The sequence below is a fragment of the Felis catus genome, chromosome B3 (assembly GCF_018350175.1).
Source record: "Felis catus isolate Fca126 chromosome B3, F.catus_Fca126_mat1.0, whole genome shotgun sequence".
Classification (NCBI taxonomy): Eukaryota; Metazoa; Chordata; class Mammalia; order Carnivora; family Felidae; genus Felis; species Felis catus.
The window spans coordinates 28,399,204-28,427,156 of record NC_058373.1 but is presented as its reverse complement, the minus strand read 5'-3'; the positions used below and the strand labels follow the sequence as shown (position 1 = coordinate 28,427,156).

Sequence of the window (27,953 nt, the reverse complement as noted above, 5' to 3'; positions counted from 1 at the left end):
TGTGGTTTTGATTTGTATTTCCCTGATAAGGAGCGACGCTGGACATCTTTTCATGTGCCTGTTGGCCATCCGGATGTCTTCTTTAGAGAAGTGTCTATTCATGTTTTCTGCCCATTTCTTCACTGGGTTATTTGTTTTTCGGGTGTGGAGTTTGGTGAGCTCTTTATAGATTTTGGATACTAGCCCTTTGTCCGATATGTCATTTGCAAATATCTTTTCCCATTCCGTTGGTTGCCTTTTAGTTTTGTTGGTTGTTTCCTTTGCTGTGCAGAAGCTTTTTATCTTCATAAGGTCCCAGTAATTCACTTTTGCTTTTAATTCCCTTGCCTTTGGGGATGTGTCGAGTAAGAGATTGCTACGGCTGAGGTCAGAGAGGTCTTTTCCTGCTTTCTCCTCTAAGGTTTTGATGGTTTCCTGTCTCACATTCAGGTCCTTTATCCATTTTGAGTTTATTTTTGTGAATGGTGTGAGAAAGGGTCTAGTTTCAACCTTCTGCATGTTGCTGTCCAGTTCTCCCAGCACCATTTGTTAAAGAGGCTGTCTTTTTTCCATTGGATGTTCTTTCCTGCTTTGTCAAAGATGAGTTGGCCATACGTTTGTGGGTCTAGTTCTGGGGTTTCTATTCTATTCCATTGGTCTATGTGTCTGTTTTTGTGCCAATACCATGCTGTCTTGATGATGACAGCTTTGTAGTAGAGGCTAAAGTCTGGGATTGTGATGCCTCCTGCTTTGGTCTTCTTCTTCAAAATTCCTTTGGCTATTCGGGGCCTTTTGTGGTTCCATATGAATTTTAGGATTGCTTGTTCTAGTTTCGAGAAGAATGCTGGTGCAATGTTGATTGGGATTGCATTGAATGTGTAGATAGCTTTGGGTAGTATTGACATTTTGACAATATTTATTCTTCCAATCCATGAGCAGGGAATGTCTTTCCATTTCTTTAAATCTTCTTCAATTTCCTTCATAAGCTTTCTATAGTTTTTAGCATACAGATCCTTTACATCTTTGGTTAGATTTATTCCTAGGTATTTTACGCTTCTTGGTGCAATTGTGAATGGGATCAGTTTCTTTATTTGTCTTTCTGTTGCTTCACTGTTAGTGTATAAGAATGCAACTGATTTCTGTACATTGATTTTGTATCCTGCCACTTTGCTGAATTCCTGTATCAGTTTTAGCAGACTTTTGGTGGAGTCTTTCGGATTTTCCATGTATAATATCATGTCATCTGCAAAAAGCAAAAGCTTGACTTCATCTTTGCCAATTTTGATGCCTTTGATTTCCTTTTGTTGTCTGATTGCTGATGCTAGCACTTCCAGTACTATGTTAAACAGCAGCGGTGAGAGTGGGCATCCTTGTCGTGTTCCTGATCTCAGGGAAAAAGCTCTCAGTTTTTCCCCATTGAGGATGATGTTAGCTGTGGGCTTTTCATAAATGGCTTTTATGATCTTTAAGTATGTTCCTTCTATCCTGACTTTCTCAAGGGTTTTTATTAAGAATGGGTGCTGGATTTTGTCAAAGGCCTTTTCTGCATTGATTGACAGGATCATATGGTTCTTCTCATTTTTTTTGTTAATGTGATGTATCACGTTGATTGATTTGCGAATGTTGAACCAGCCCTGCAGCCCAGGAATGAATCCCACTTGATCATGGTGAATCATTCTTTTTATATGCCGTTGAATTCGATTTGCTAGTATCTTATTGAGAATTTTTGCATCCATATTCATCAGGGATATTGGCCTGTAGTTCTCTTTTTTTACTGGGTCTCTGTCTGGTTTAGGAATCAAAGTAATACTGGCTTCATAGAATGAGTCTGGAAGTTTTCCTTCCCTTTCTATTTCTTGGAATAGCTTGAGAAGGATAGGTATTATCTCTGCTTTAAACGTCTGGTAGAACTCCCCTGGGAAGCCATCGGGTCCTGGACTCTTATTTGTTGGGAGATTTTTAATAACCGATTCAATTTCTTCGCTGGTTATGGGTCTGTTCAAGCTTTCTATTTCCTCCTGATTGAGTTTTGGAAGCGTGTGGGTGTTCAGGAATTTGTCCATTTCTTCCAGGTTGTCCAATTTGTTGGCATATAATTTTTCATAGTATTCCCTGATCATTGTTTGTATCTCTGAGGGATTGGTTGTAATAATTCCATTTTCATTCATGATTTTATCTATTTGGGTCATCTCCCTTTTCTTTTTGAGAAGCCTGGCTAGAGGTTTGTCAACTTTGTTTATTTTTTCAAAAAACCAACTCTTGGTTTCGTTGATCTGCTCTACAGTTTTTTTAGATTCTATATTGTTTATTTCTGCTCTGATCTTTATTATTTCTCTTCTCCTGCTAGGTTTGGGGTGTCTTTGCTGTTCTGCTTCTAGTTCCTTTAGGTGTGCTGTTAGATTTTGTATTCGGGATTTTTCTTGTTTCTTGAGATAGGCCTGGATTGCAATGTATTTTCCTCTCAGGACTGCCTTCGCTGTGTCCCAAAGCGTTTGGATTGTTGTATTTTCATTTTCGTTTGTTTCCATATATATTTTAATTTCTTCTCTAATTGCCTGGATGACCCACTCATTCGTTAGTAGGGTGTTCTTTAACCTCCATGCCTTTGGAGGTTTTCCAGACTTTTTTCTGTGGTTGATTTCAAGCTTCATAGCATTGTGGTCTGAAAGTATGCATGGTATAATTTCAATTCTTGTAAACTTATGAAGGGCTGTTTTGTGACCCAGTATATGATCTATCTTGGAGAATGTTCCATGTGCACTCGAGAAGAAAGTATATTCTGTTGCTTTGGGATGCAGAGTTCTAAATATATCTGTCAAGTCCATCTGATCCAATGTCTCATTCAGGGCCCTTGTTTCTTTATTGACCGTGTGTCTAGATGATCTGTCCATTTCTGTGAGTGGGGTGTTAAAGTCCCCTGCAATTACCACATTCTTATCAATAAGGTTGCTTATGTTTATGAGTAATTGTTTTACATATTTGGGGGGTCCGGTATTCAGCGCATAGACATTTATAATTGTTAGCTCTTCCTGATGGATAGACCCTGTAACTATTATATAATGTCCTTCTTCATCTCTTGTTACAGCCTTTAATTTAAAGTCTAGTTTGTCTGATATAAGTATGGCTACTCCAGCTTTCTTTTGGCTTCCAGTCGCATGATAAATAGTTCTCCATCCCCTCACTCTCAATCTAAAGGTGTCCTCAGATCTAAAATGAGTCTCTTGTAGACAGCAAATAGATGGGTCTTGTTTTTTTATCCATTCTGATACCCTATGTCTTTTGGTTGGTGCATTTAGTCCATTTACATTCAGTGTTATTATAGAAAGATACGGGTTTAGAGTCATTGTGATGTCTGTATGTTTTATGCTTGTAGTGATGTCTCTGGGACTTTGTCTCACAGGGTTCCCCTTAGGATCTCTTGTAGGGCTTGTTTAGTGGTGACAAATTCCTTCAGTTTTTGTTTGTTTGGGAAGACCTTTATCTCTCCTTCTATTCTAAATGACAGACTTGCTGGATAAAGGATTCTCGGCTGCATATTTTTTTCTGTCTAGCACCCTGAAAATCTCGTGCCAATTCTTTCTGGCCTGCCAAGTTTCAAAAGAGAGATCAGTCACGAGTCTTATAGGTCTCCCTTTATATGTGATGGCACGTTTACCCCTTGCTGCTTTCAGAATTTTCTCTTTATCCTTGTATTTTGCCAGTTTGACTATGATATGTCGTGCAGAAGATCGATTCAAGTTACATCTGAAGGGAGTTCTCTGTGCCTCTTGGATTTCAATGCCTTTTTCCTTCCCCAGTTCAGGGAAGTTCTCAGCTATGATTTCTTCAAGTACCCCTTCAGCACCTTTCCCTCTCTCTTCCTCCTCTGGGATACCAATTATGCGTATATTATTTCTTTTTAGTGTATCACTTAGTTCTCTAATTTTCCCCTCATACTCCTGGATTTTTTTATCTCTCTTTTTCTCAGCTTCCTCTTTTTCCATAACTTAATCTTCTAGTTCACCTATTCTCTCCTCTGCCTCTTCAAGCCGAGCTGTGGTGGTTTCCATTTTGTTATGCATTTCGTTTAAAGCGTTTTTCAGCTCCTCATGACTGTTCCTTAGTCCCTTGATCTCTGTAGCAAGAGATTCTCTGCTGTCCTGTATACTGTTTTCAAGCCCAGCGATTAATTTTATGACTATTATTCTAAATTCACTTTCTGTTATATTATTTAAATCCTTTTTGATCAGCTCATTAGCTGTTGTTATTTCCTGGAGATTCTTCTGAGGGGAATTCTTCCGCTTGGTCATTTTGGATAGTCCCTGGCGTGGTGAGGACCTGCAGGGCCCTTCCCCTGTGCTGTGGTGTATAACTGGAGTCGGTGGGCGGGGCCGCCGTCAGACCTGATGTCTGCCCCCAGCCCACCACTGGGGCCACAGTCAGACTGGTGTGTGCCTTCTCTTCCCCTCTCCTAGGGGTGGGATTCACTGTGGGGTGGTGTGGCCCGTCTGGGCTTCTTGCACACTGCCAGGCTTGTGATGCTGGGGATCTGGCGTATTAGCTGGGGTGGGTAGGCAAGGTGCACTGGGGCAGGAGGGGCAGGCTTAGCTCGCTTCTCCTTAGGTGATCCACTTCAGGAGGGGCTCTGTGGCAGCGGGAGGGAGTAAGATCCGCTGCGGGAGGTTTGCCTCCGTAGAAGCACAGAGTTGGGTGTTTGCGCGGAGCAAGCAAGTTCCCTGGCAGGAACTGGTTCTCTTTGGGATTTTGGCTGGGGGATGGGCAGGGGAGATGGCGCTGGTGAGCGCCTTTGTTCCCCACCAAACTGAGCTCTGTTGTCAGGGGGCTCAGCAGCTCTCCCTCCCTTTGTCCTCTAGCCTTCCCGCTTTCTGAGCAGAGCTGTTAACTTATGACCTCCCAGACGCTAAGTCGCGCTTGTTGTGGGAACACAGTCCGTCAGGCCCCTCCGCTTTTGCAAGCCAGACTCGGGGGCTCTGCTTGGTCGGCGAGCCGCCCCTCCACCCCGGCTCCCTCCCGCCAGTCCGTGGAGCATGCACCGCCTCGCCGCCCTTCCTACCCTCTTCCGTGGGCCTCTCGTCTGTGTTTGGCTCCAGCGACTCCGTTCTGCTAATCCTCTGGCGGTTTTCTGGGTTATTTAGGCAGGTGTAGGTGGAATCTAAGTGATCAGCAGGACGCGCGGTGAGCCCAGCGTCCTCCTAAGCCGCCATCTTGCCGCTTCTCAAGGTTGAGCATTTTTATGTCTTCTGTAATGTCTGTTAAAGTTTTTTTCCATTTTTAAATGATTGTCTTCTTACTGAGTCATCATTGTTTCTTTCCTACACAAGTTCTTCATCAGAAAAATGGTTTACAAATATTCTAGTTCCTAGCTTGTCTTGTCGTTTTTTTGGTGGTTTTTTTTGAAGTTTAAAAAGTTTTTTCGGGGCGCCTGGGTGGCACAGTCGGTTAAGCGTCCGACTTCAGCCAGGTCACGATCTCGCGGTCCGGGAGTTTGAGCCCCGCGTCAGGCTGATGGCTCAGAGCCTGGAGCCTGTTTCCGATTCTGTGTCTCCCTCTCTCTCTGCCCCTCCCCCATTCATGCTCTGTCTCTCTCTGTCCCAAAAATAAATAAACGTTGAAAAAAAAAATTTAAAAAGTTTTTCGTTTTAATGAAGTTCATTTTGTGTATTTTTTTCTTTTATAACTTGTGCTTTTGGTGTCATGTCTAAGAACTCTTTGCCTAACCCAAAGCTAAAGGCTTTTCTCCTCTGTTTTCTTCTAGCAGTTTAAGCACTTGTATTTCGATTTATAATCCCTTATGAGTTAATTGTTGTATATATTGTGAGGAAAGGATCTAAGTTAAAGTTTTTTGTTTTTTTTTTTTACCTTCAGATATTCAATTGTCCCTTCACCATTTGTTGAAAAGACTATTCTTTACCTATTGAATTGTCTTGGCAACTTTGTCAAAAACAAATTGAACATAAATGTAAGGATTTATTTCTAGACTCTGAATTGTTTCATTAATTTATATGCCTATCCTTACACAAATACCATAATGTGTTTATTACCGTAGCTTTATAGGAGTTTCAGCCTCAGGTAATATAAGTACTACAATTTTTTTCTTTTTCAAAACTGTTTTGTATATTCTAGACCCTTTGAATTTCCATGCACATTTCAGGACCAGATAAATTTCTACAGAAAACCTTCTAGGATTTTGGCAGGGATTGCATTGAATCAGTAGATCATTTTGGGAAGTAGTGCCATCATTGGTTGAATTACATCCCCAGAAAAGATAGTCCAAGTTCTATCCAGGGAAAAATTCTTCCCTCAAGCATTCAGATTGAGCGTGGCTTTGCTGACAGCTTTATTTTAGACTTCTAGCTCCCAGAACTGAGAGAAAATAAATTCTGTTTGTTTCAAGCCATGCAGTTTGTGGTATTTTGTTATGGCAGCCTTTAGAAACTACTACATGGTCTTATCAATACTAAGTCTTCTAATCCATGAACATGAACTCTCCATTTATTCATATCATCTTTCATTTTTCTCAGCAGTTTTTTTCCATGTACAAATCCTTCATTTCTTTTACATTTATTCCAAATATTTTCTTCTATTTGATGGTGTTATGAATGGAATTGTCTTCTTAATTTCATTTGCAGTTTGCTTAGTGTTAGCATATTAAAATGTTAATTCACTTTTATATTTTTTTTTGTATTTAGACTTGCTAAACTCATTTATTCCAGTAATTGTCGTCTGGATTCCTTAGTATTTTCTATGTTAGGGTCATGTCATCTCCAAAAACAGTTTAACTTCTTCCTTTCCAATGTGAATTGTTTTTTGGCTTTTTGCACTGGCTGGAAGCTCCAATACAGTGATAAATAGAATGGATATCTTTGCCTTGTTCCCAGTCTTAGAGGAAAAGCTTCAGTTTTAACCCTTAATTATGATGTTAATTGTAGGTTTTTCACAGATACCCTTTATCATTTCAGAGATGTTCTTTTTTATTCTTAGTCTGTTGAGAGTTTTTATCATGATTAAGCTTTGGATATTGTCAAATTTCTTTCTGCACCTTTCAGATAATCTTATGTTTTTGGCTTTGTGTTATATTAACATGAGGTCTTAGCTCAGTCTGCCATAACAAAATGCCACAGACTGGGTGGCTTAAAAAACAAAAAAAAAAAAATTTTCTCATGGTTCTGGAGTCTGGGAGGACTAAGAATAAGGTGCTGACTGATTGATTTGCTCATTATGACTCTCTTCCTGGCTCATAGATGGCCACCTTCTCCCTGTGTCCTCACATGGCAGAGAGAGCTCTCTGACATCTCTTCTTATCCCATTAGACCAGGTCTTCTTATGAACTAATTACCTCCCGAAAGCCCCATCTGCAAATATCATCACACCAGGGGTTAGAGTTTCAACATACGAATTTGAGGGGGACAGACTTTTAGTTCATAACATATGATGTGTTATATTAAATGATCTTTGGGTGTTAGTCTGATTTATTTGTGTGTGGTCTGAGAAGTACACTCATACTTAAGGCCTGGCTTATATTTTGTGTTAGTTGTCTCTCATCTCGTTGCATGAATTCATGCTCCATCAGCCAAGAATGTATAGGTGGTTTGGGTCCACTCCAGTCTCTGCTATGTACAGCACAACCTGTAGTCAACCCAAGACATGAAGAGCTTAACATGCCCCTTTGTCTGTCTTGCCTCAGGATTTCCCTAATAAACCCTCAACTGTTCTGCTGGTTGGCTACTCGCCCCACAGAGGCCTACAACCACTGACTCCCCACTTCACTTGCTACTGCATTTAGCACTTTAGCTGACAGCTCTTTGATTCCAGTTAGACTTTTCCATCAACAACAGCAAAGCTGCTGGTTTTCACTTCCTGTCTATCCTGGTTAAACTACAACTGTGATAGAACTAGAAGGAGTGAAATAGCAAATATGCCACAAACTCACATAGTTCTTCCCTGAGATCATTTTCAGGGATTAATTCCTCTCAGCATTTGTATGCCCATAGTCCATTGAGAGCACTGAAATGGTTGTCTGGCAATTTTGTCTAGCTTTTAGTTACTTTTAGAGGAGAGGATTTGAAGACCATGTGCCTCCAATCATGCCAGAAGTGAATCTCTAACTTCACTATCTCTTATAAATAGAGATACATAGTATTCATGGGAGTTACTCAGTAAATGGCAGTTTACCATCCTCTAGGCTCTTAATGATATTTGGCAAAAGAGAATTTGGAATTAGTTATTGTTGGAACAATAAGCAAAGACTTTGACCTACTTTTAAAACCCCACTGGAACTATAAATTCTTAATTCTTTGTAGCTTTGAGTTTCAAAGAATGTGAAAGTAGAGTATATGTTATTCCTAAATTTGAGATTCAGGACCACCTCTGATATAATGTACAACACATTGGATTGCTTCTTTCATCATACATGTAAATGTGTTCATTGACTTTCTACAGAGTAACGGGGACCGGGCATGGCTTCAGAAAACAGAGACTAGGGGCATGTGGCTGATGTGTAGATAGAGTTCCAACTCTTTATCTTCATCTCTTATGTAAAGAGATGGCATAAAAGAACAAATTAACTTATATTTTTAAACTTCAGTAAAATTGGGGCACCTGGGTGGCTCAGTCGGTTAAACGTCTGACTTTGGCTCAGATCATGATCTCATGGTCCATGAGTTCAAGCCCTGCACCGGGCTCTGTGCTGACAGCTCAGAGCCTGGAGCCTGTTTCGGATTCTGTGTCTTCCTGTCTCTCTGACCCTCCCCTGTTCACGCTGTGTCTCTCTCTGTCCCAAAAATAAGTAAACGTTAAAAAAAATTTTTAAGTAAAATAGTTCATATCTTCTAAATGTAAGTGCCAGAGTCCCCACTCTTAGCAGTCTTCTTTTTCTTTATTACAATTAGTAATTGTGGTCAAAGCATGGTATACAGCTGGTTGATAGGCTACGTTTTGGCCATTAGTGCTAATTGCTAATTTATTGTTCAGTGATAAACTCAATTAATTGAGTTCTCTCAGGGAAAGTTCCTTTATAGATGTTACTCAGAAAATGAACAAGGAATAGGGAAATGACATCATTCAGGTCCTCTTCCCATGACCAAGAGCTGCTTTTGTGCATCCTTTGACCACAACAGGTCAATGCTCCGATCCTTAGCAAAGTAGGGAGATCCACAGGGGTTTGATGTGTACCATTTTACTGCATACACTTCTTTCCTCTGCCACTGGTAACTTTCACCTTATTCAGGTGCACACACACACACAAAAATCTGATGTTAACAATTATTACTAAGTAACAGATTTATATAGTGAGAGGTATTTCTTTTTCAAGTATTTATATTTTAGACCACTTTTCTCTGTGGAATAAAAATTCTTTTCCTCGGTAAAGGAATTCAGGCCTTTCCAGGCAGGTGAAAAATTATCAGAAAAAGGGCAGCTCTTTGCAGTCTTATTAGTGACGTATTGCCTAAGCATTCCTAGGAAAGTTCAGCAAATGTTTACTGTGTCCCTGGCATCAAACTAGGTGGTAGGAACACAGAATAAACAAGACATGATCATCACTGCCCAGATAGTTTAAGTTATTTAATTATAATAAACACTCTGAAGACATATATAAGGTACTACAAATGGTCCCTGACTTACAAAAAAGCAATTGGCATTCAGTGGAAATTCATATTTTGAGGGGCACCTGGGTGGCTCAGTTGGTTAAGCATCCAACTCTTGGTTTCAGCTCTGGTCTTGATCTTGCAGTTTGTGAGTTCAGGCCCCACATCAGGCTCTACACTGACAGTGTGGAAGCTGCTTGGGATTCTCTCTCTCTCTCCCCCTCTCTCTGCCCTTCCCTGCCTCTCTCTTCCTCTCTCTCTCTCTCTCTCAAAATAAATAAATAAACTTTAAAAATTTTAAAGATTCAGATTTTGAACTTTTTCTTTTCCCAGGTTAGTGATGTGCAGTAGGATACTGGTGATGCTGGGCAATGGCATTGAGCCACAGCTCCCAGTCAGATAGGTGCTCATGAGGGTAAACAACCAGTACACTTACATACACTTACTTGTTGGGTTGTATCCATACAACCATTCTGGTTTTTGCCTTCAGTTCAGTATTCAATAAATTACATGAGATATTCAGCACTTTATTATGTTAAGTAGGCTTCACATCCAGCATGCAGCCCACTGCAGGGGCCTGAACTCATGACTCCGAAATCAAGACCTGAGCCAAGATCAAGAGTCAGACACCCAACCGACTGAGCCACCCAGGCACCCCAGCACTTTATTATTAAGTAGGCTTTGTGTAAAATGATTAAGTGTTCTGAGCATGTTTAAGATAGGGTAGGCATGGGATATGTAACTGGCTCAGTCAGTAGAGCATGGGATCTTGATCTTGGGGTCCTGAGTTCAAGCTTCATGTTGGGTGTAGAGATTACTTGAAAAAAAAGGGGGGGGGGGTATAGCCAATCTATGATGTTCAGTAGGTTAGGTGAATGTATTAAATGCATTTTCAACTTACAGTCTTTTCAACTTAAAATGGCTTTATTTGGATGTAACCCCATTAAGTTGTGGAAGATTTATGTAGAATATACAATAGGAAGAGCTCACCTGGTCTTTAGACATCAGAGACTTACCTTCCTTGAGTTCAACCCATCTTTTCTCTCCTTTCCAGCACAGTTTATGACTTTTAACATATTTGGGGGTATTTTTATTTTTTGGTAATTTTTTAAATACTTTTTTAAAAATAATTTGTTTTTAAAAAACTTAAAATTTGAAGAAAGTAAAGGAGATCCAGTGTACCTCTTGCTCAGGTTCACTAATCAGTATCCTTTGATCTAGAATAGTTCCTCAGCCTTTCTTTATCTTGACCCTGACATTTTTGAAGAACACAGGCCAGTTATTTAGTAGCATTTCCCTCAGTTTAGGTTTTTCTGACAATTCCTTGTTAGCATTCAGGTAATGCATTTTTGACAGATTCTTTTTATGTACACATTTGAACTATAAAAAAGATATAGAGATTAGGATTTATTTAGATATAATTCATGTTTTCTCCAACTAGGAACAATATTGGGGACACAACTGACATGGGGTTAACTTTTCTTAAACTAGTTTTGAAAGCTCTTTACAACCTCAGTGATTTATATTCTTCATTTTTTGTTTTAAAGACAGATGTGCATTATTCAATACTGTCACTTCTTCTGTGTCTGTCTGATTCTCCTTCAAACAGCAATTATGTGGAAACACCAAGAGATAAAGAAGTGGGTATGTTACCAAATGCTTTAATATATAACAAAAGTGAAATTGGTTTTATTGTCAGGCATTGAGATTTTATAAAAAGTTGTAAAAATCTATGAAACTAAAATATTCTGTTACTTTGGATACAATTGCAATTGCAAATCCTCATTTAAAATGTAAATTAAAAAAATAAATAAAATATAAATTTTGACTTTGTCAGTTAAACTACTTTCAATTATATAAAGAGAAAAATCACTTTTGAAGATGAAGTTAAAATTTAAAATGTATTAGAATATCAATTTATTGAGTATTTTGATATTTTTGAACTTTTGTTTTCTGAGTGTATTTTATTTGAGTTTTGTTAGACTTTTTTCCTATAGCTTTGGGAGTTTTTTCCCCCACATATTTTTTATAAAACTAATGAGTTTCTTCTGTTACATTATAGAAAAGAAAGATGATTTTGACTGGGGAAAATACTTGATGGAAGGTGAAGAAATTGCCCTTGGTCCAAATGTAGACACACCAGTAAGTAGCAATAATTTAGCTATTGTAAATACAAATATATGCCAAGTGATATATTATTTTTATGGTTCCTTCCACCCTAGAGCAACTTAACTAAAACAGGAATACTCTTCATTAAATTAGAGTAGTTTATTATTAAAGATTTATTAAGATTTTGCACTGAATTAATAGTACTAGAAAGTTGAATGGAATGAATGTAAGTATCCCTTAAGGAGCTGTGACTCTAGGGGCACCTGGGTGGCTCAGTTGGTTGAGCGTCCAACTTCGGCTCAAGTCATTATCTCACAGTTCTTGGGTTTGAGCCCCGCATCAGGCTCTGTGCTGACTGCTTGCTCAGAGCCTGGAGCCTGCTTCAGATTCTGTGTCTCCTTCTCTCTCTGCCCCTCCCCCGCTGACACTTTGTCTCACTCTGTTTCTCAAAAATAAATAAATGTAATAAAAAAAAGAAGCTGTGACTCTTGGGGGCTTTGCCACCAAAAATAATTCCATGCTATAATAGTAACTTTCAAGACATTTAGAAAAAAGTGTCATTTGGTTTAGTTTTGCTTTTCTTCTGAAATTTTCTTAATCTTATCATCTAGACAGCTCTAGTCACTACACACTCTAAGGGTAGGTGTATTTCCCTTTTTAATCAGAACTGGTCTGAAGAAAGTGAAGACGAAGATGATCAACAGCCCTTAAGTAGAGAAGACTCTGGGATTCAAGTGGACAGGACACCATTAGAAGAACAAGATCAAAACAGAAAATTGGGGCCTCGTGTCAGCTGGAAAGGTACCATGTGTTGTCAGATGCTGGCATCATTTTCTCATACAAGAATTCTCTGGAAGGACAGGCAATCTTTGGGGATCAGTTCTGTGTGATTTAAGATATTGGTAAGCTCTGCCGTCCTCATAAATGTTTTTAAACCATTAGTAGATCTTTCTTCTATAGTGTCTAAGAAGTGGCACTACAAAATTAATGTTGAAAAGGGATTTAGAGTGAAATTCTGTTCCTTTTTTATAGTTCTGAGAACTTAGATAGTCCTAAATGTTTGTTTTTTTATTAGAGAAGGGTTGACTTTGCTAGTTAGTAATTAAATAAAAGGAGAAAAGATCTATACAATTTAATTTTAAATTGGAATGTCTGCTTTTTGAGTTTTAGTGAGGAACTATGAATTGGTAGAATCTAGAAAGAAGTGGAAGCAACCTCAGAGTTGTATTACTTCTCTAGTTGTATTACTTCTTCTCATTACTTCTCATTTTGTAGGTAAGGAAAACAAAGTCCTGGTTACATTTTTTTTTTTTGTGGTCATGTAACTGTGAAACTAACCCTTTCACTAACCATGAAGCTTGGGATATGTAACCAGACTCTGTTCACTGTACTTGAACCTTGCCACATGGACAAAGAAGTTAAAGCTGATTTGGCACCCTAATGATTTTCTGGCTTATTTTTTCTTTTCAACTTGTGTATTAGACCTTTATCAGAGCACATCATCATCCCTAGTCCATGGAGGAACTTTTAGTTTGGTTTATATCATCTCTTCTGCTATTTCTGATTCTCACTTCCCTTTCCCTTTTTCTGCTAGCCCAGTTGTAGGCATTGTTCTAATGTATTTGATACCTGTGTTATCGCATATGTTGGGTTCCTATAAAACATATTCTGTTGATTGGTATATTCTGTTTTGAAATTATGTACTGGTATTATCCCATGTGCAAAGCTTTGTTCTATTCCTCTTTTCATTTATCTCTAATTTAAATCTGTCCATGTCACTCTTGAACTTCTCTTCTGTCGCTCCTAACTGCTACATAGATTTCTGCAGTTTGCAATACCACATTTCTATTATCACTTCCCTGTGGACTGTCTTGAGCTGCCTTTGCCCCCTCTACCTAGTGCCATGTGCATTATGGACCTGGCCCCCACAGTCTCCTCCCTGCTTGATAAGATCCACCTCTCTGGTTTGGGGTACTTTTGTTTCCATTAGCATTTGACTGCTTGGGATAAGTACTTGTGGCTCCTCAGCTCCTTCAGTTTTTTTTTTTGTTTGTTTGTTTTATCCATGTTAGTTAACATATACTGTAGTAATAATTTCAGGAGTAGAATTTAGTGTTCCATCAATTACATACAACAGCCAGTGTGCATCTCAAGTGCCCTCCCTAATGTGCATTACCCATTTAGCCCATCCCCCCCCACCTGCTGCCCCTGCAGCAACCCTCAGTGTGTCCTTTGTATTTTAAGAGTGTCTTATGGTTTGTCTCCCTCTGTTTTTATCTTATTTTTGCTTAGCATAATACACTCTGGTTCCATCCATGTTGTTGCAAATGGCAGATTTAATTCTTTTTGATTGCTGAGTAATTGTGTGTGCGCATGTGTGCGTGCACACACACACACACATACACACACACACACATCTTCTGTATCCATTCATCAGTCAATGGACATTTGGGTTCTTTCCCTAATTTGGCTGTTGTCAGTAGTGCAGCTATAAACATTGGGGTACATGTGCCCCTTCAGATCAGCATTTTTGTATCCTTTGGATAAATTCCTTGTAGTGCAAATTACCACGTAGGTCTATTTTTAATTTTTTGAGAAAACTCCATACTGTTTTCCAGAGTGGCTGCACCAGTTTACATTCCCAACAGCAATGCAAAAAAAAAAAAAAAAAAAAAAAAAAAATCCCCTTTCTGTGCATCCTTGCCAACATCTCTTGTTTCCTGAGTTGTTAATTTTAGCCATTCTGACAGGGGTGAGGTGATATGTCATTGTGGTTTTGGTTTGTATTTCCCTGATGATGAGTGACGTAGAGCATCTTTTCATGTGTCTGTTAGCTTTGTGGATGACTTTTTTGGAAAAGTGTCTATTCAAGTTTTGCCCATTTCTTAAATGGATTATTTGTTTTTTGGGTGTTGAGTTTGATAAAAGCTAGAACAATTCTAAAATTTGTATGGAACCAGAAAAGACCTTGAATAGCTAAAGTAATGTTGAAATAGAAAAACAAAACTGGAGGCATCACAATTCTGGACTACAAGCTGTATTACAAAGCTGTAATCATCAAGACAGTATGCTACTGGCACAAAAACAGGCACACTGACCAGTGGAACAGAATATAGAACCCAGAAATGGACTCACAAAGGTATGGCCAACTAATGTTTGACAAAGCAGGAAAGAATATCCAGTAGCAAAAAAAAAGACAGTCTCTTCAGCAAATGGGGTTGGAAAGCCTGGACAGTGACATGCAGAAGAATGAACCTGGACCACTTTCTTGCACCATACACAAAAATGAACTCGAAATGTAAGGCAGGAAGCCATCAAATTCTGCTAGAGAAAACAGGCAACAACCTCTTTGACTTCAGCCGCAGCAACTTCTTACTTGGCATGTCTCTGGAGGCAAGGGAAACAAAAGCAAAAATGAACTATTGGGACCTCATCAAGATAAAAACATCCTTGGGTCGCCTGGGTGACTCAGTTAAGAATCCGACTTCAGCTCAGATCATGATCTCACAGTTCATGGATGTGAGCCCCACGTCGGGCCCAGTGCTAACCACATTATGAACAATTTACAGGTCTGAGTACAACAAAATAGAAAAAAAGAATCAGATTCTGTTTGAAGTATCCCATGAAAAACATTAACTAGACAACAACTGCAATGTTAAATCTAGGAATTAGTATCTAGACATACAAAGGACTCTGAAGGGTCGGTTGGGAAGGAAAGACATGAAACCCGAAAGAAAACAAGACGGATATCAATGGCCACTTCACAGAGGGGGCAAGACTGAAGGAGCTTTTTATCTTTTTTTTTTTTATGTTTATTTATTTTTGAGAGAGAGAAAGAGAGGTGCAGTGTGTGATCGGAGGAAGAGCAGAGAGAGAGGGAGACACAGAATCCAAAACAGGTTCTAGGCTCTGAACTATCAGCACACAACCTGATGTGGGGCTCAAACCCACAAGCCATGAGGTCATACCCTGAGCTGAAGTCGGATGCTTATCAGACTATAAGCCACCCAGCCACCCCTTCCATAAGCATTTTAGAAGCAGTAGCAGTTCTTTTTAAAAATCCAGCTGGAGGGGCACCTGGGTGGCTCAGTCGGTTAAGCGTCTGACTTTGGCTCAGGTCATGATCTCACAGTTCATGAGTTCGAGCCCTGTGTTGGGCTCTGTGCTGACAGCTCAGAGCTGGAGCCTGCTTTGAATTCTGTGTCTCCCTCTCTCTCTGCTCCTCCCCTGCACATTCTCTCTCTCTCTCTCTCTTTCCTTCAAAAATAAATAAAAACCATTTAAAAAAATTACAAAAAAAAAAAATCCAGCTGGAATTTTTATTGGGATTGCATTGAATTTATATTTTTAGCTTGAAGAGATTTAATATCTTTACTTTGAAAATACCTACATTAATTCTAATTTTTTGTCCGACGATTTGGGAATTCTCTTTATAAAGATTATCAGTATTAATTTTTACATGTGTTAATCATTTTTGCTGTGAATGATGTCTTTTTTGTTTTATCACTGGTGTATGGGAACACTGTTGGTTTTTGTAAATTGTTCTTATATCCAGCATTTGGTGAACTTATGTATTAGTTGTAATAGTTTGTTGACTCCATTGGGTTTTTCTTTCTTTTTTTCTTTTTTTCTTTTTTTTTTTTTTGAGACTAAAGTGTTTAGGAAAGATGAAGTTTTGGGTTTTTTTAATGTTCTTCAGAGAGAGAGAGAGAGAGAGAGAGAGAGAGAGAGAGCATGAGTGGGAGAAGGGTAGAGAGAGGGAGACACAGAATCTGAAGCAGGCTCCAGGCTCCGAGCTGTCAGCACAGAGCCTAACTTATGGCTCAAACTCACAGATGGGGAGATCATGACCTGAGCTGAAGTCAGAGGCTTAACCGACTGAGCCACTGAGGCGCCCCAGGAAAGCTGAAGTTTTAAAGGTGTTCCCAGAATTTTAAAAAATTCTATTTTCCCCAGCTCCCAAATTGTAACTGAATATTGGACAGATTAATTGATGGTAATTTTATAGTATTTGGAATTGGGAATTATAAGGTTTTTCATCATGGGCACAAGTGAAAGGCACATGCTCTTTTTAGAACTGTGATGTTTCAAATGTGCATTTAACTAAATTCATTGAGCTCTTGCTATTCATCATATGTCAGACTAAAAATACAAAAAAAACAAGAAATATTATTCCTTCATATGAAGAACTCACAGTATAGTGTGGGAAACTATATTGTTAACAGATAAACTGTGATTCAGTGTGATAACTGCTATAAATAAAGTGTAATGCTTTAGAGAACCTAAAAGATGGAACAACTTTGAGAGAGGCAGGAAAGGTTCATACAGTCAGAACAATTTAGAATTTATATTTGTGGTCTTGAAAATAGTTATTTCCAAAACTATTATGCAAAAGGAGCCATCTGGGGAAACTGTTTAAAAATACTGATTATAGGAGAGGAGCCAAGATGGCAGAACAGCATGGAAGCTTTTTGTGTGTCTTGCGTCCATAAAGTAACAGCCAGACCAACGCTAAATCATCCTACACACCTAGAAAGCCAATTGGAAGATTAACACAACAGTCTGCACAACCTGAACCACAGAATACAGCAGGTATGTAACACGAAGAGCTGAACTTGAGGAGCAAGAAGCCCTGAAAGGTAGGGAACCCCTTTTGCGGGTGGAGAGAGGACAGAGACTGGGGAGAGGGGGAGCATACAGGAAAATCACCCCTCCCCAAAAGCAGCTGGAGAGAAAGTGGAAAATTGGAAATGGCCACAGGGACTAAACTAAAAAGGGAGAAAGGAGAAAGGAGAGGGTTTAAATTCCATTAGGACTGTAAACAAGGGGAGCGCAAAGGCTGCAACTCCACAGCTTGATACCTGACAGTGCTCTGGTGGGAAAGGTGAATCCCCAGGAACAAAGTGGGGTCCGGGAGGTTCTTGGGCCACACGGGGAAAGCGGTTTGACTGCTGGAAGGACATTTGGTAGAGACTGTTGAAGCCACTTGGTCCCAGCAGACCCCAGAAGGCAGACACATTCACTGGTGCTGGGACAAGGTTGTTGAGGGTGAAGCCTAGTGTCAGATGTGTGTTGTGACTTTCCATGGTCCCTGAAACACTGAGGCTACACTGTCTCGCGATTTTTTGGGGGGGCAGGCTGGCAGCTGGCTGCAGTCTCGGGTCACCATCAATAGCAGGATCCAGCGGGCCATAGCTCATTCGGCCATCGCTCGGTGAGACCCTCCCACAGAGGGGCGGAGCGGGTCAAAGCCACAGTCCTTCGGAAGTAAGGGACCCAGAGAAAACAACCACGTCTGAGACAAAACTTGGGAGAGAGGTACTCCCCGGGGCCTGGTCACAGAGAGTGGAAAAGTGGGGAGTGGATGAGAGCTGAAGACGGATAACTGGTGCGTGATGCTGATCTGGAAGAACAGACTGGGTGGCACCATTTTTCACCGCTCCTGCGCATGCACACTGATGAGCATTACAGCAATCCACCCCAGTAGACTAGCAGCACCATCTAGTGGAGAGCAGATCTGTTGCACTGACCCCACCCAACTGGGCCAATTTTGCTCTTCAGGAACACAAACCTCACTGCCAGCTTAATCTATGGACTATAAAGAGCTACTTTGACCTACCTCTAGAGGAAAACAAAGCAATTTCAGTCCTATGTCAATCTGTTAGCAGGTTCATCTACTCAATTTTTTTTCTCTCTCGTTTTCCTTTTTCTCTTTTACAATTCTTTTCTTTTTCTTGAATACAGAAAGAGAAAAAACTCATTTTTATTTTCAATTTTTATTAAAAATATGTTTAATTTTTATTACTGTATTGTTTACTTTTGTGTAAATTTTCTCAAATTATACTTTACTTCCATCATTTTATTTTAGTCTACTTAAGTGTACTCACCTTTTCAAATTTTCAAACAATTTCCTTTTTTTAATTTCTTTTTCTTTTTTCTTTTAAAAATATTTTTATTTAATTGTTATTAGTATATTTTTTGCTTTTATGTAAATTTTTTCAAATTCTATCTTACTCCCGTCATTTGATTTCAGTGTACTATAGTGTATTCACTTTTTCAAATTTTCCAGCGATTTCTTTTTTTTGCCTTTCCTTTTTTCTTTTATATCTTTTTTCTCTTTTTCATTTCTTTTCTTTTTTCTTAAATACATAAAATGAAAAAATTCGTATTTCTTTTTAATTTTTATTAAAAATATTTTTCTATACTTTTTTCTACTATTCTCTATTTTCTACTATTCTTTATACTATTCTCTACTTTTGTGTATTTTAGTCTACTTTAGTGTATTCATTTTTTCAAATTCCCAAACGATTTCCTTTTTTTTTCCTTTCCTCCCCCCCTTTTTTATTTGTTTTGTTTTTTTTTTGTTTGTTTGTTTCTCTAATCTGTCAAACCACTTTCTACACCCAGACCAAAACACACCTAGAATTTAGCATCATCTATTAGATTTTTGTGTGGGTGTGTTTTTGATTTTTAATTTTAATATTTTTTTAACTTTAATTTTTTTAATTCCAATTTTTCTACCTCATTAAGTCCTTTTATCCCTTCAAAATGACCAAATGAAGGAATTCATCCCAAAAGAAAGAGCGTGAAGAAACAACAGAGATTTAACTAACACAGACACAAAGCAAGATGTCTGAACCAGAATTTAGAACCATGATAATAAGAATACTAGCTGCAGTCAAAAATAAATTAGAATCCCTTTCTGCAGAGATAAAAGAAGTAAAAAATAGCCAGAATGAAATTAAAAATGTTGTAACTGAGCTGCAATCATGGATGCAACAGCGGCAAGGATGGACGAGGCGGAACAGAGAATCAGCAATATAGAGATAAACTTATAGAGAATAACGAAGCAGAGAAAAAGAGGGAGATTAAGGCAAAAGAGCACGATTTAGGAATTAGAGAAATCAGTGACCTATTAAAAAGGAACATCAGAATCATAGGGGTCCCAGAGGAGGGAGGGAGAGAAAAAGGGGTAGAAGGGTTATGTGAGCAAATCATAGCAGAAAACTTTCCTAACCTGGGGAAAGACACAGACATCAAAATTCAGGAAGCACAGAGGACTCCCATTAGATTCAACAAAAACCAACGATCAACAAGGCATATCATAGTCAAATTCACAAAATACTCAGGCAAGAAGAGAATCATGAAAGCAGCAAGGTAAAAAAAAGTCCCTAACCTACAAGGGAAGACAGATCACGTTTGCAGCAGACCTATCCACAGAAACCTGACAGGCCAGAAACGAGTGGTGGGATATATTCAGTGTGCTGAATCAGAAAAGTATGCAGCCAAGAATTATTCCTGTATTATCTCATTTGATCTTCATAACAATCTAATAGGTACTTTCCCCATGACTCCAAAGAAGGAAAATGAGTCAAGGCAGGCCAACCAATGTGCCCACCTGGGTTCATGTAATGATATTGGAGCAGACATCAACAACTCAAAGCAGCAGACTTGCCAGGACCCAGCTTGATCTCACCTGCTCAAGTCTGTCTTTCCTACCACTGGGTAGCTGGGTGGTCCCAGACACTGAGCTGACCTCTCTATAAGGTGATGCTAGTGAAACACATCAAAAGCCAGGACACAGTCACACCGTGAGAGGGACAAAGGGAACATTGGCCCATCTGAGGAGTGGGAAGGCAAGTGCTCCTGGAGTGCTGAGTAAGCATATTGCCTTAAAAGAATCATAAGCGAGTGATTCAGTAAGTGTGTGTGAGGGTCAGGTCCTAGGATCTAACATTTTGGGGAAGGTATTTGGGGCAGCTTCTTTCTCATTTTCAACTTGATGTATGCAGTCAGATGCTTGGATGTATGCAGTCAGATGCTGGCTCTGCTACTTACCAGGCACATAACCTGGGACACATACTTCATTTTTCTTTGTCAATTTTCTCATCCATAAAGTGGGCCTAATAACTGCACCTACATTTGAGGGCTGCAAGGATACGTAGTATGTAAAGTACCCAGAACTAGAGTTAGCCACACTGGTGTTTCTGTAATTAAACTTTTATTGAAACACAGCCACACTCTCATTATATATTCTCTATGCCGCTTTGATGTTACAACAGTGGAATGAGGTAGTTGTGATAAATACTCTCTGGGGGCGCCTGGGTGGCTCAGTCATTTAAGCGTCCGACTTCGGCTCAGGTCACGATCTCACGGTCCGCGGGTTCGTGCCTCGTGTCGGCTCTGGGCTGATGGCTCAGAGCCTGGAGCTTCCTTCCGATTCTGTGTCTCCCTCTCTCTCTGCCCCTCCCCCGTTCATGCTGTGTCTCTCTCTATCTCAAAAATAAATAAACGTTAAAAAATATATAAGAAAAAAATATTCACTCTCTGGACCTTTATAGGAAAAATAACCCTGGCTTAGAACATTGCTGGAGCATAGGTACTCAAGGTATTATTTAAACCCAAACTCACTTCCAGAATGATAAGCCTGAGTATGTGCACAAAGATAGAAACAAAAGTATTGACTATGGTGGTGACAAATGTGAAACAACAATGTCAATAAGAAGCTGATTATATAAATTGTAATATGTCCATGTTATGGAACACTATACAGATATTAAAAAGGAATGAAGGAAAATTTGTGTATATACACTGTGTATGCCAACATATAAATATCTCCAAGATCTTTAAATCAGCCAAAATCATCAAATGGATAGGTACAGTGATATATGCAATATAATCTCATTATGTTACCAAAAGAACACACACAAAAACCCAAAAACTATGTGTACGTACAGAAAAGGCTATATAGTACCACAGAAGTACTGAGGAAATTTCACTTTTAATATATATAGTTCTGGGGGTGCCTGGGTCGCTCAGTCAGTTAAGTGTCCAACTCTTGGTTTTGGCTTAGGTCATGAACTCATGGTTCATGGGATCAAGCCCCGCATCGGGCTCTGCACTGATAGCACAAAGCCTGCTTGGAATTCTCTCTCTCCCTTTCTCTCTGCCCCTTCCCTGCTTGCACACTCTCTCTCTCAAAATAAATAAGCAAACTTAAAATATATGTATTATATATGTTATGTATAATATATATATTTATATATACACACACACACACACAGAGTTCTGTATGGTTTCAATTTTCTAATAACTGGAAGTTTTATCATTCTTTTCATGACTTAAAAATATTACTCAAGATTATACCGTGCATATTTTCAGACCACAACGTTATGAAACTCAAAATCAACCACAAGAAAAAATTTGGAAAGGTAACAAATACTTGGAGATTAAAGAACACCCTACTGAAGAATGAATGGGCCAACCAAGAAGTTAAAGAAGAAATTAAAAAGTTCATGGAAGCCAATGAAAATGATAACACCACAACCCAAAACCTCTGGGACGCAGCAAAAGCGGTCATAAGAGGAAAGTATATAGCAATCCAGGCTCTCCTAAAGAAGGAAGAAAGATCTCAGATACATGACCTAACCTTATGCCTTAAAGAGCTGGAAAAAGAACAGCAAATAAAACCCAACATCAGCAGAAGACAGGAAATAATAAAGATTAGAGCAGAAATTAATGCTATTGAAACAAAAAAAAAAAACCAGTAGAACAGATTAATGAAACCAGAAGCTGGTTCTTTGAAAGAATTAGCAAAATTGATAAACCACTAGCCAGTTTGATCAAGTTAGAAAAAGGAAAGGACCCAAATAAGTAAAATCAAGAATGAAAGAGGAGAAATCACAACCAACACAACAGAAATAAAAACAATGAGAGAATATTATGAGCAATTATATGCCAACAAAATGGGCAATCTGGAAGAAATGGACAAATTCGTAGAAACACATATACTACCAAAACTGAAACAGGAAGAAATAGAAAATTTGAAAAGACCCATAACCAGTAAGGAAATCGAATTAGTAATAAAAAATCTGCCAAAAAACAAGACTCCAGGGCCAGATGGCTTTCCAGGGGAATTCTACCAAACATATAAGGAAGAGTTAACACCTATTCTCTTGAAACTTCTCCAAAAAATAGAAGTGGAAGGAAAACTTCCAAACTCTGTCTCTGAAGCCAGCATTACCCTGATTCGAAAACCAGACAGAGACCCCACTAAAAAGGAGAACTATAGACAAATTTCCCTGGTGAACATGGATGCAAAAATCCTCCACAAGATATTAGCCAACCGGATCCAACAATACATTAAAAATATTATTCACCACGACCAAGTGGGATTTATACCTGGGATGCAGGGCTGGTTCAATATCCACAAAACAATTAACGTGATTCATCACATCAGTAAAAGACGTGAGTCATCACATCAATAAAAGAAAGGATAAGAACCATATGATCTTCTCAACAGATGCAGAGAAAGCATTTGACAAAATACAGCATCGTTTCTTGATGAAAACCCTCAAGAAAGTAGGGATAGAAGGATCATACCTCAAGATCATAAAAGCCATATATGAGCGACCCAATGCTAATATCATCCTCAATGGGGAAAAACTGAGAGCTTTCCCCCTAAGGTCAGGAACAAGACAGGGATGTCCACTCTCACCACTGTTATTGAATACAGTACTGGAAGTCTTAGCCTCTGCAATCAGACAACACAAAGAAATAAAAGGCATCCAAATAGGCTAGGAGGAGGTCAAACTTTCACTCTTCGCAGATGACATGATACTCTATATGGAAAACCCAAAAAATTCCACCCAAAAACTGCTAGAACTGATTCATGAATTCAACAAAGCTGCAGGATATAAAATCAATGCACAGAAATCGGTTGCATTCCTATACACCAACAATGAAGCGACAGAAAGAGAAATCAAGGAATGGATCCCATTTACAGTTACACCAAAAACCATACAATACCTAAGAATAAATCTTACCAAAGAGGTGAAAAATCTATACAATGAGAACTATAGAGAGCTTATGAAAGAAATTCAAGAAGACACACACACACAAAAAAAAAAAAAAAATGGAGAAAGATTCCATGCTCCTGGATAGAAAGAATAAATATTGTTAAAATGTTGATACTACCCAAAGCAATCTACATATTCAATGCAATCCGTATCAAAGTAACACCAGCATTCTTCACAGAGCTAGAACAGATAATCCTAAAATTTGTATGGAACCAGAAAAGACCCTGAATAGCCAAAGCAATCTTGAAAAAGAAAACCAAAGCAGTAGGCATCACAGTCCCAGACTTAAAGCTATACTACAAAGCTGTAATCATCAAGACAGTATGGTACTGGCACAAGAACAGACACTCAGATCAATGGAATAGAATAGAGAACCCAAAAATAGACCCACAAACATATGGGCAACTAATCTTTGACAAAGCAAGAAAGAATATCCAATGGAATGAAGACAGTTTCTTCAGCAAGTGGTGCTGGGAAAACTGGACAAAGACATGCAGAAGAATGAACCTGGACCACTTTCTTACACCATACACAAAAGTAAACTCAAAGTGGATGAAAGACCTCAATGTAAGACAGGAAGCCATCAAAATCCTCAAGGAGAAAGAAGGCAAAAACCTCTTTGATCTTGACCACAGCAGCGTTTTACTCAACACGTCTCCGGAGGTAAGGGAAACAAAAGCAAAAATGAACTATTGGGACCTCATCAAAATAAAAAGCTTCTGCACAGCTAAGGAAACAATCAGCAAAACTACAAGGCAACTGAGATTTTCCTGGTGGGGAGGGGGAAGATGGCGGTGTAGGAGGAGGCTGGGCTCACCGCATCCTGCTGATCACTTAGATTCCACCTACAACTGCCTAAATAACCCAGAAAACCGCCAGAGGATTAGCAGAATGGAGTCTCTGGAGCCAAGTGCAGACGAGAGGCCCACGGAAGAGGGCAGGAAGGGTGGCAAGGCGGTGCACGCTACACGGACTGGCGGGAGGGAGCTGGGGCGGAGGGGTGGCCCGCTGGCCAAGCAGAGACCCCGAGTCTGGCTTGCAAAAACGGAGGGGCTGGACGGAGTTTGTTCAGACAGTGAGCGGGACTTAAAATCTGGAAGGTTGTAAGTTAACAGCTCTGTTCAGAGAGCAGGAAGGCTGGAGGACAACGAGAGGGAGAGTTGCTGAGTCCTGGGAGGACAGAGCTCAGTTTGGTGGGGAACAAAGGTGCTAGCCAGCACCATCTCCCTCATCTATCCCTCAGCCAAAATCCCAAAGGGAACCAGCTCCTGCCAGAAAACTTGTTTGCACCGCGTAACACCCAACGCTGTGCTTCTGCGGACCCACACCTCCGGCGGCAGGCCTGACTCCCTCCCACTTCCGCAGGGCCCCTCCTGATGGATCACCGAAGGAGAAGCGAGCTAAGCCTGCCCCTCCCGCCCCCGTGCACCTTGCCTATCTACCCCAGCTAATATGCCAGATCCCCAGCACCACAAGCCTGGCAGGGTGCAAGTAGCCCAGACGGACCACGCCACCCCACAGTGAATCCCGCCCCTAGGAGAGGAAAAGAGAAGGCACACACTAGTCTGACTGTGGCCCCAGCAGTGGGCTGGGGGCAGACATCAGGTCTGACTGCGGCCTCACCCACCAATGTGAGTTATGCAAGACAGCACAGGGGAACTGCCCTACAGTTCCACACCACTCCAGGAACTATCCAAAATGACCAAACGGAAGAATTCTCCTCAAAAGAATCTCCCAAGAAATAGCAACAGCTAAGAAACTGATCAAAAAGGATTTGAACAATATAACAGAAAGTGAATTTAGAATAATAGTCATAAAATTAATCTCTGGGCTTGAAAACAGTATAGAGGAGAGCAGAGAATCTTGCTAAAGAGATCAAGGGACTAAGGGACAGTCGGGAGGAGCTGAAAAACGCTTTAAACGAAATGCAAAATGGAAACGACGACCGCTCGGATTGAAGAGGCAGAGGAGAGAATAGGTAGGTGAACTAGAAAATAAAATTATGGAAAAAGAAGAAGCTGAGAAAAAGAGATAAAAAAAAAAATCCAGGAGTATGAGGGGAAATTTAGAGAAATAAGTGATGCACTAAAGAGAAACAATATACGCATAATTGATATTCCAGAGGAGGAAAAGAGAGGGAAAGATGCTGAAGGGGTACTTGAAGAAATTATAGCTGAGAACTTCCCTGATTTGGGGAAGGAAAAAGACATTGAAATCCAAGAGGCACAGAGAACTCCCTTCAGACGTAACTTGAATCGATCTTCTGCATGACATACCATAGTGAAACTGGCAAAATACAAGGGTAAAGTGAAAATTCAAAGCAGTGAGGGATAAACGTGCTCTAACATATAAAGGGAGACCTGTAAGACTCCTGACCGATCTCTCTTCTGAAACTTGGCAGGCCAGAAATGAATGGCAGGAGATCTTCAATGTGATGAACAAGAAAAATATGCAGCCGGGAATCCTTTACCAGCAAGTCTGTCATTTAGAATAGAAGGAGAGATAAAGGTCTTCCCAAACAAAAACTGAAGGAATTTGTCACCACTAGACCAGCCCTACAAGAGATCCTAAAGGGGATCCTGTGAGACATTGCTACAAGCATAAAACATACAGACATCACAATGACTCTAAACCCATATCTTTCTATAATAACACCGAATGTAAATGGACTAAATGCGCCAACCAAAAGACATAGGGTATCAGAATGGATAAAAAAAAATAAGACCCATCTATTTGCTCTCTACAAGAGACTCATTTAGATCTGAGGACACCTTCAGATTGAGAGTGCGGGGATGGAGAACTATTTATCATGCTACTGGAAGTCAAAAGAAAGCTGCAGTAGCCATACTTATATCAGACAAACTAGACTTTAAAATAAAGGCTGTAACAAGAGATGAAGAAGGGCATTATATAATAATTACAGGGTCTATCCATCAGGAAGAGCTAACAATTATAAATATCTATGCGCCAAATACGGGAGCCCCCAAATATATAAAGCAATTACTCATAAACATAAGCAACCTTATTGATAAGAATGTGATAATTGCAGGGGACTTTAATAATCCAGTTACAACAAAGGATATATCATCTAGACACAGGATCAATAAAGGGCCCTGAGTGATACATTGGATCAGATGGACTTGACAGATGTTTTTAGAACTCTGCATCCCAAAGCAACAGAATATACTTTCTTCTCGAGTGCACATGGAACATTCTCCAAGATAGATCACATACTGGGTCACAAAACAGCCCTTCATATGTATACAAGAATTGAAATTGTACCATGCATACTTTCAGACCACAATGCTGTAAAGCTTGAAATCAACCACAGGAAAAAGTCTGGAAAACCTCCAAAAGCATGGAGGTTAAAGAACACCCTACTAACGAATGAGTGGGTCAACCAGGCAATTAGAGAAGAAATTAAAATATATATGGAAACAAACGAAAATGAAAATACAACAATCCAAACGCTTTGGGATGCAGCGAAGACAGTCCTGAGAGGAAAATACATTGCAATCCAGGCCTACCTCAAGAAACAAGAAAAATCCCAAATACAAAATCTAACAACACACCTAAAGGAAATAGAAGCAGAAGAGCAAAGACACCCCAAACCCAGCAGAAGAAGAGAAATAATAAAGATCAGAGCACAAATAAACAATATAGAATCTAAAAAAAAAACTGTAGAGCAGATCAACGAAACCAAGAGTTGGTTTTTTGAAAAAATAAACAAAATTGACAAACCTCTAGCCAGGCTTCTCAAAAAGAAAACGGAGATGACCCAAATAAAATCATCAATGAAAATGGAATTATTACAACCAATCCCTCAGAGATACAAGCAATTATCAGGGAATACTATGAAAAATTATATGCCAACAAATTGGACAACCTGGAAGAAATGGACAAATTCCTAAACACCCACACGCTTCCAAAACTTAATCAGGAGGAAATAGAAAGCTTTTGAACAGACCCATAACCAGTGAAGAAATTGAATCAGTTATCAAAAATCTCCCAACAAATAAGAGTCCAGGACCAGATGGTTCTCAGGGGAGTTCTACCAGATGTTTAAAGCAGAAATAATACCTATCCTTCTCAAGCTATTCCAAAAAATAGAAAGGGAAGGAAAACTTCCAGACTCATTCTATGAAGCCAGTATTACTTTGATTCCTAAACCAGACAGAAACCCAGTAAAAAAAGAGAACTACAGGCCAATATCCCTGATGAATATGGATGCAAAAATTCTCAATAAGATACTAGCAAATCGAATTCAACGGCATATAAAAAGAATGATTCACCATGATCAAGTGGGATTCATTCCTGGGATGCAGGGCTGGTTCAACATTTGCAAATCAATCAACGTGATACATCACATTAATAAAAGAAAAGATAAGAACCATATGATCCTGTCAGTTGATGCAGAAAAGGC

General features: G+C 39.5%; 1 protein-coding gene across 2 annotated transcripts in view; it reads left to right on the top strand.

Annotated features, from left to right (window-relative positions):
• The window catches only part of TUBGCP5 (tubulin gamma complex associated protein 5), a 71,955-nt gene that overhangs the window by 10,212 nt on the left and 33,790 nt on the right, over nucleotides 1-27,953 (top strand). For both annotated transcript variants that reach the window (XM_045058970.1, XM_045058971.1), the window contains exons 4-6: nucleotides 11,111-11,207; nucleotides 11,626-11,705; nucleotides 12,338-12,473. In XM_045058970.1, coding sequence (XP_044914905.1) covers nucleotides 11,111-11,207; nucleotides 11,626-11,705; nucleotides 12,338-12,473 — 313 coding nt within the window. The remainder of the gene's footprint in view (nucleotides 1-11,110; nucleotides 11,208-11,625; nucleotides 11,706-12,337; nucleotides 12,474-27,953) is intronic.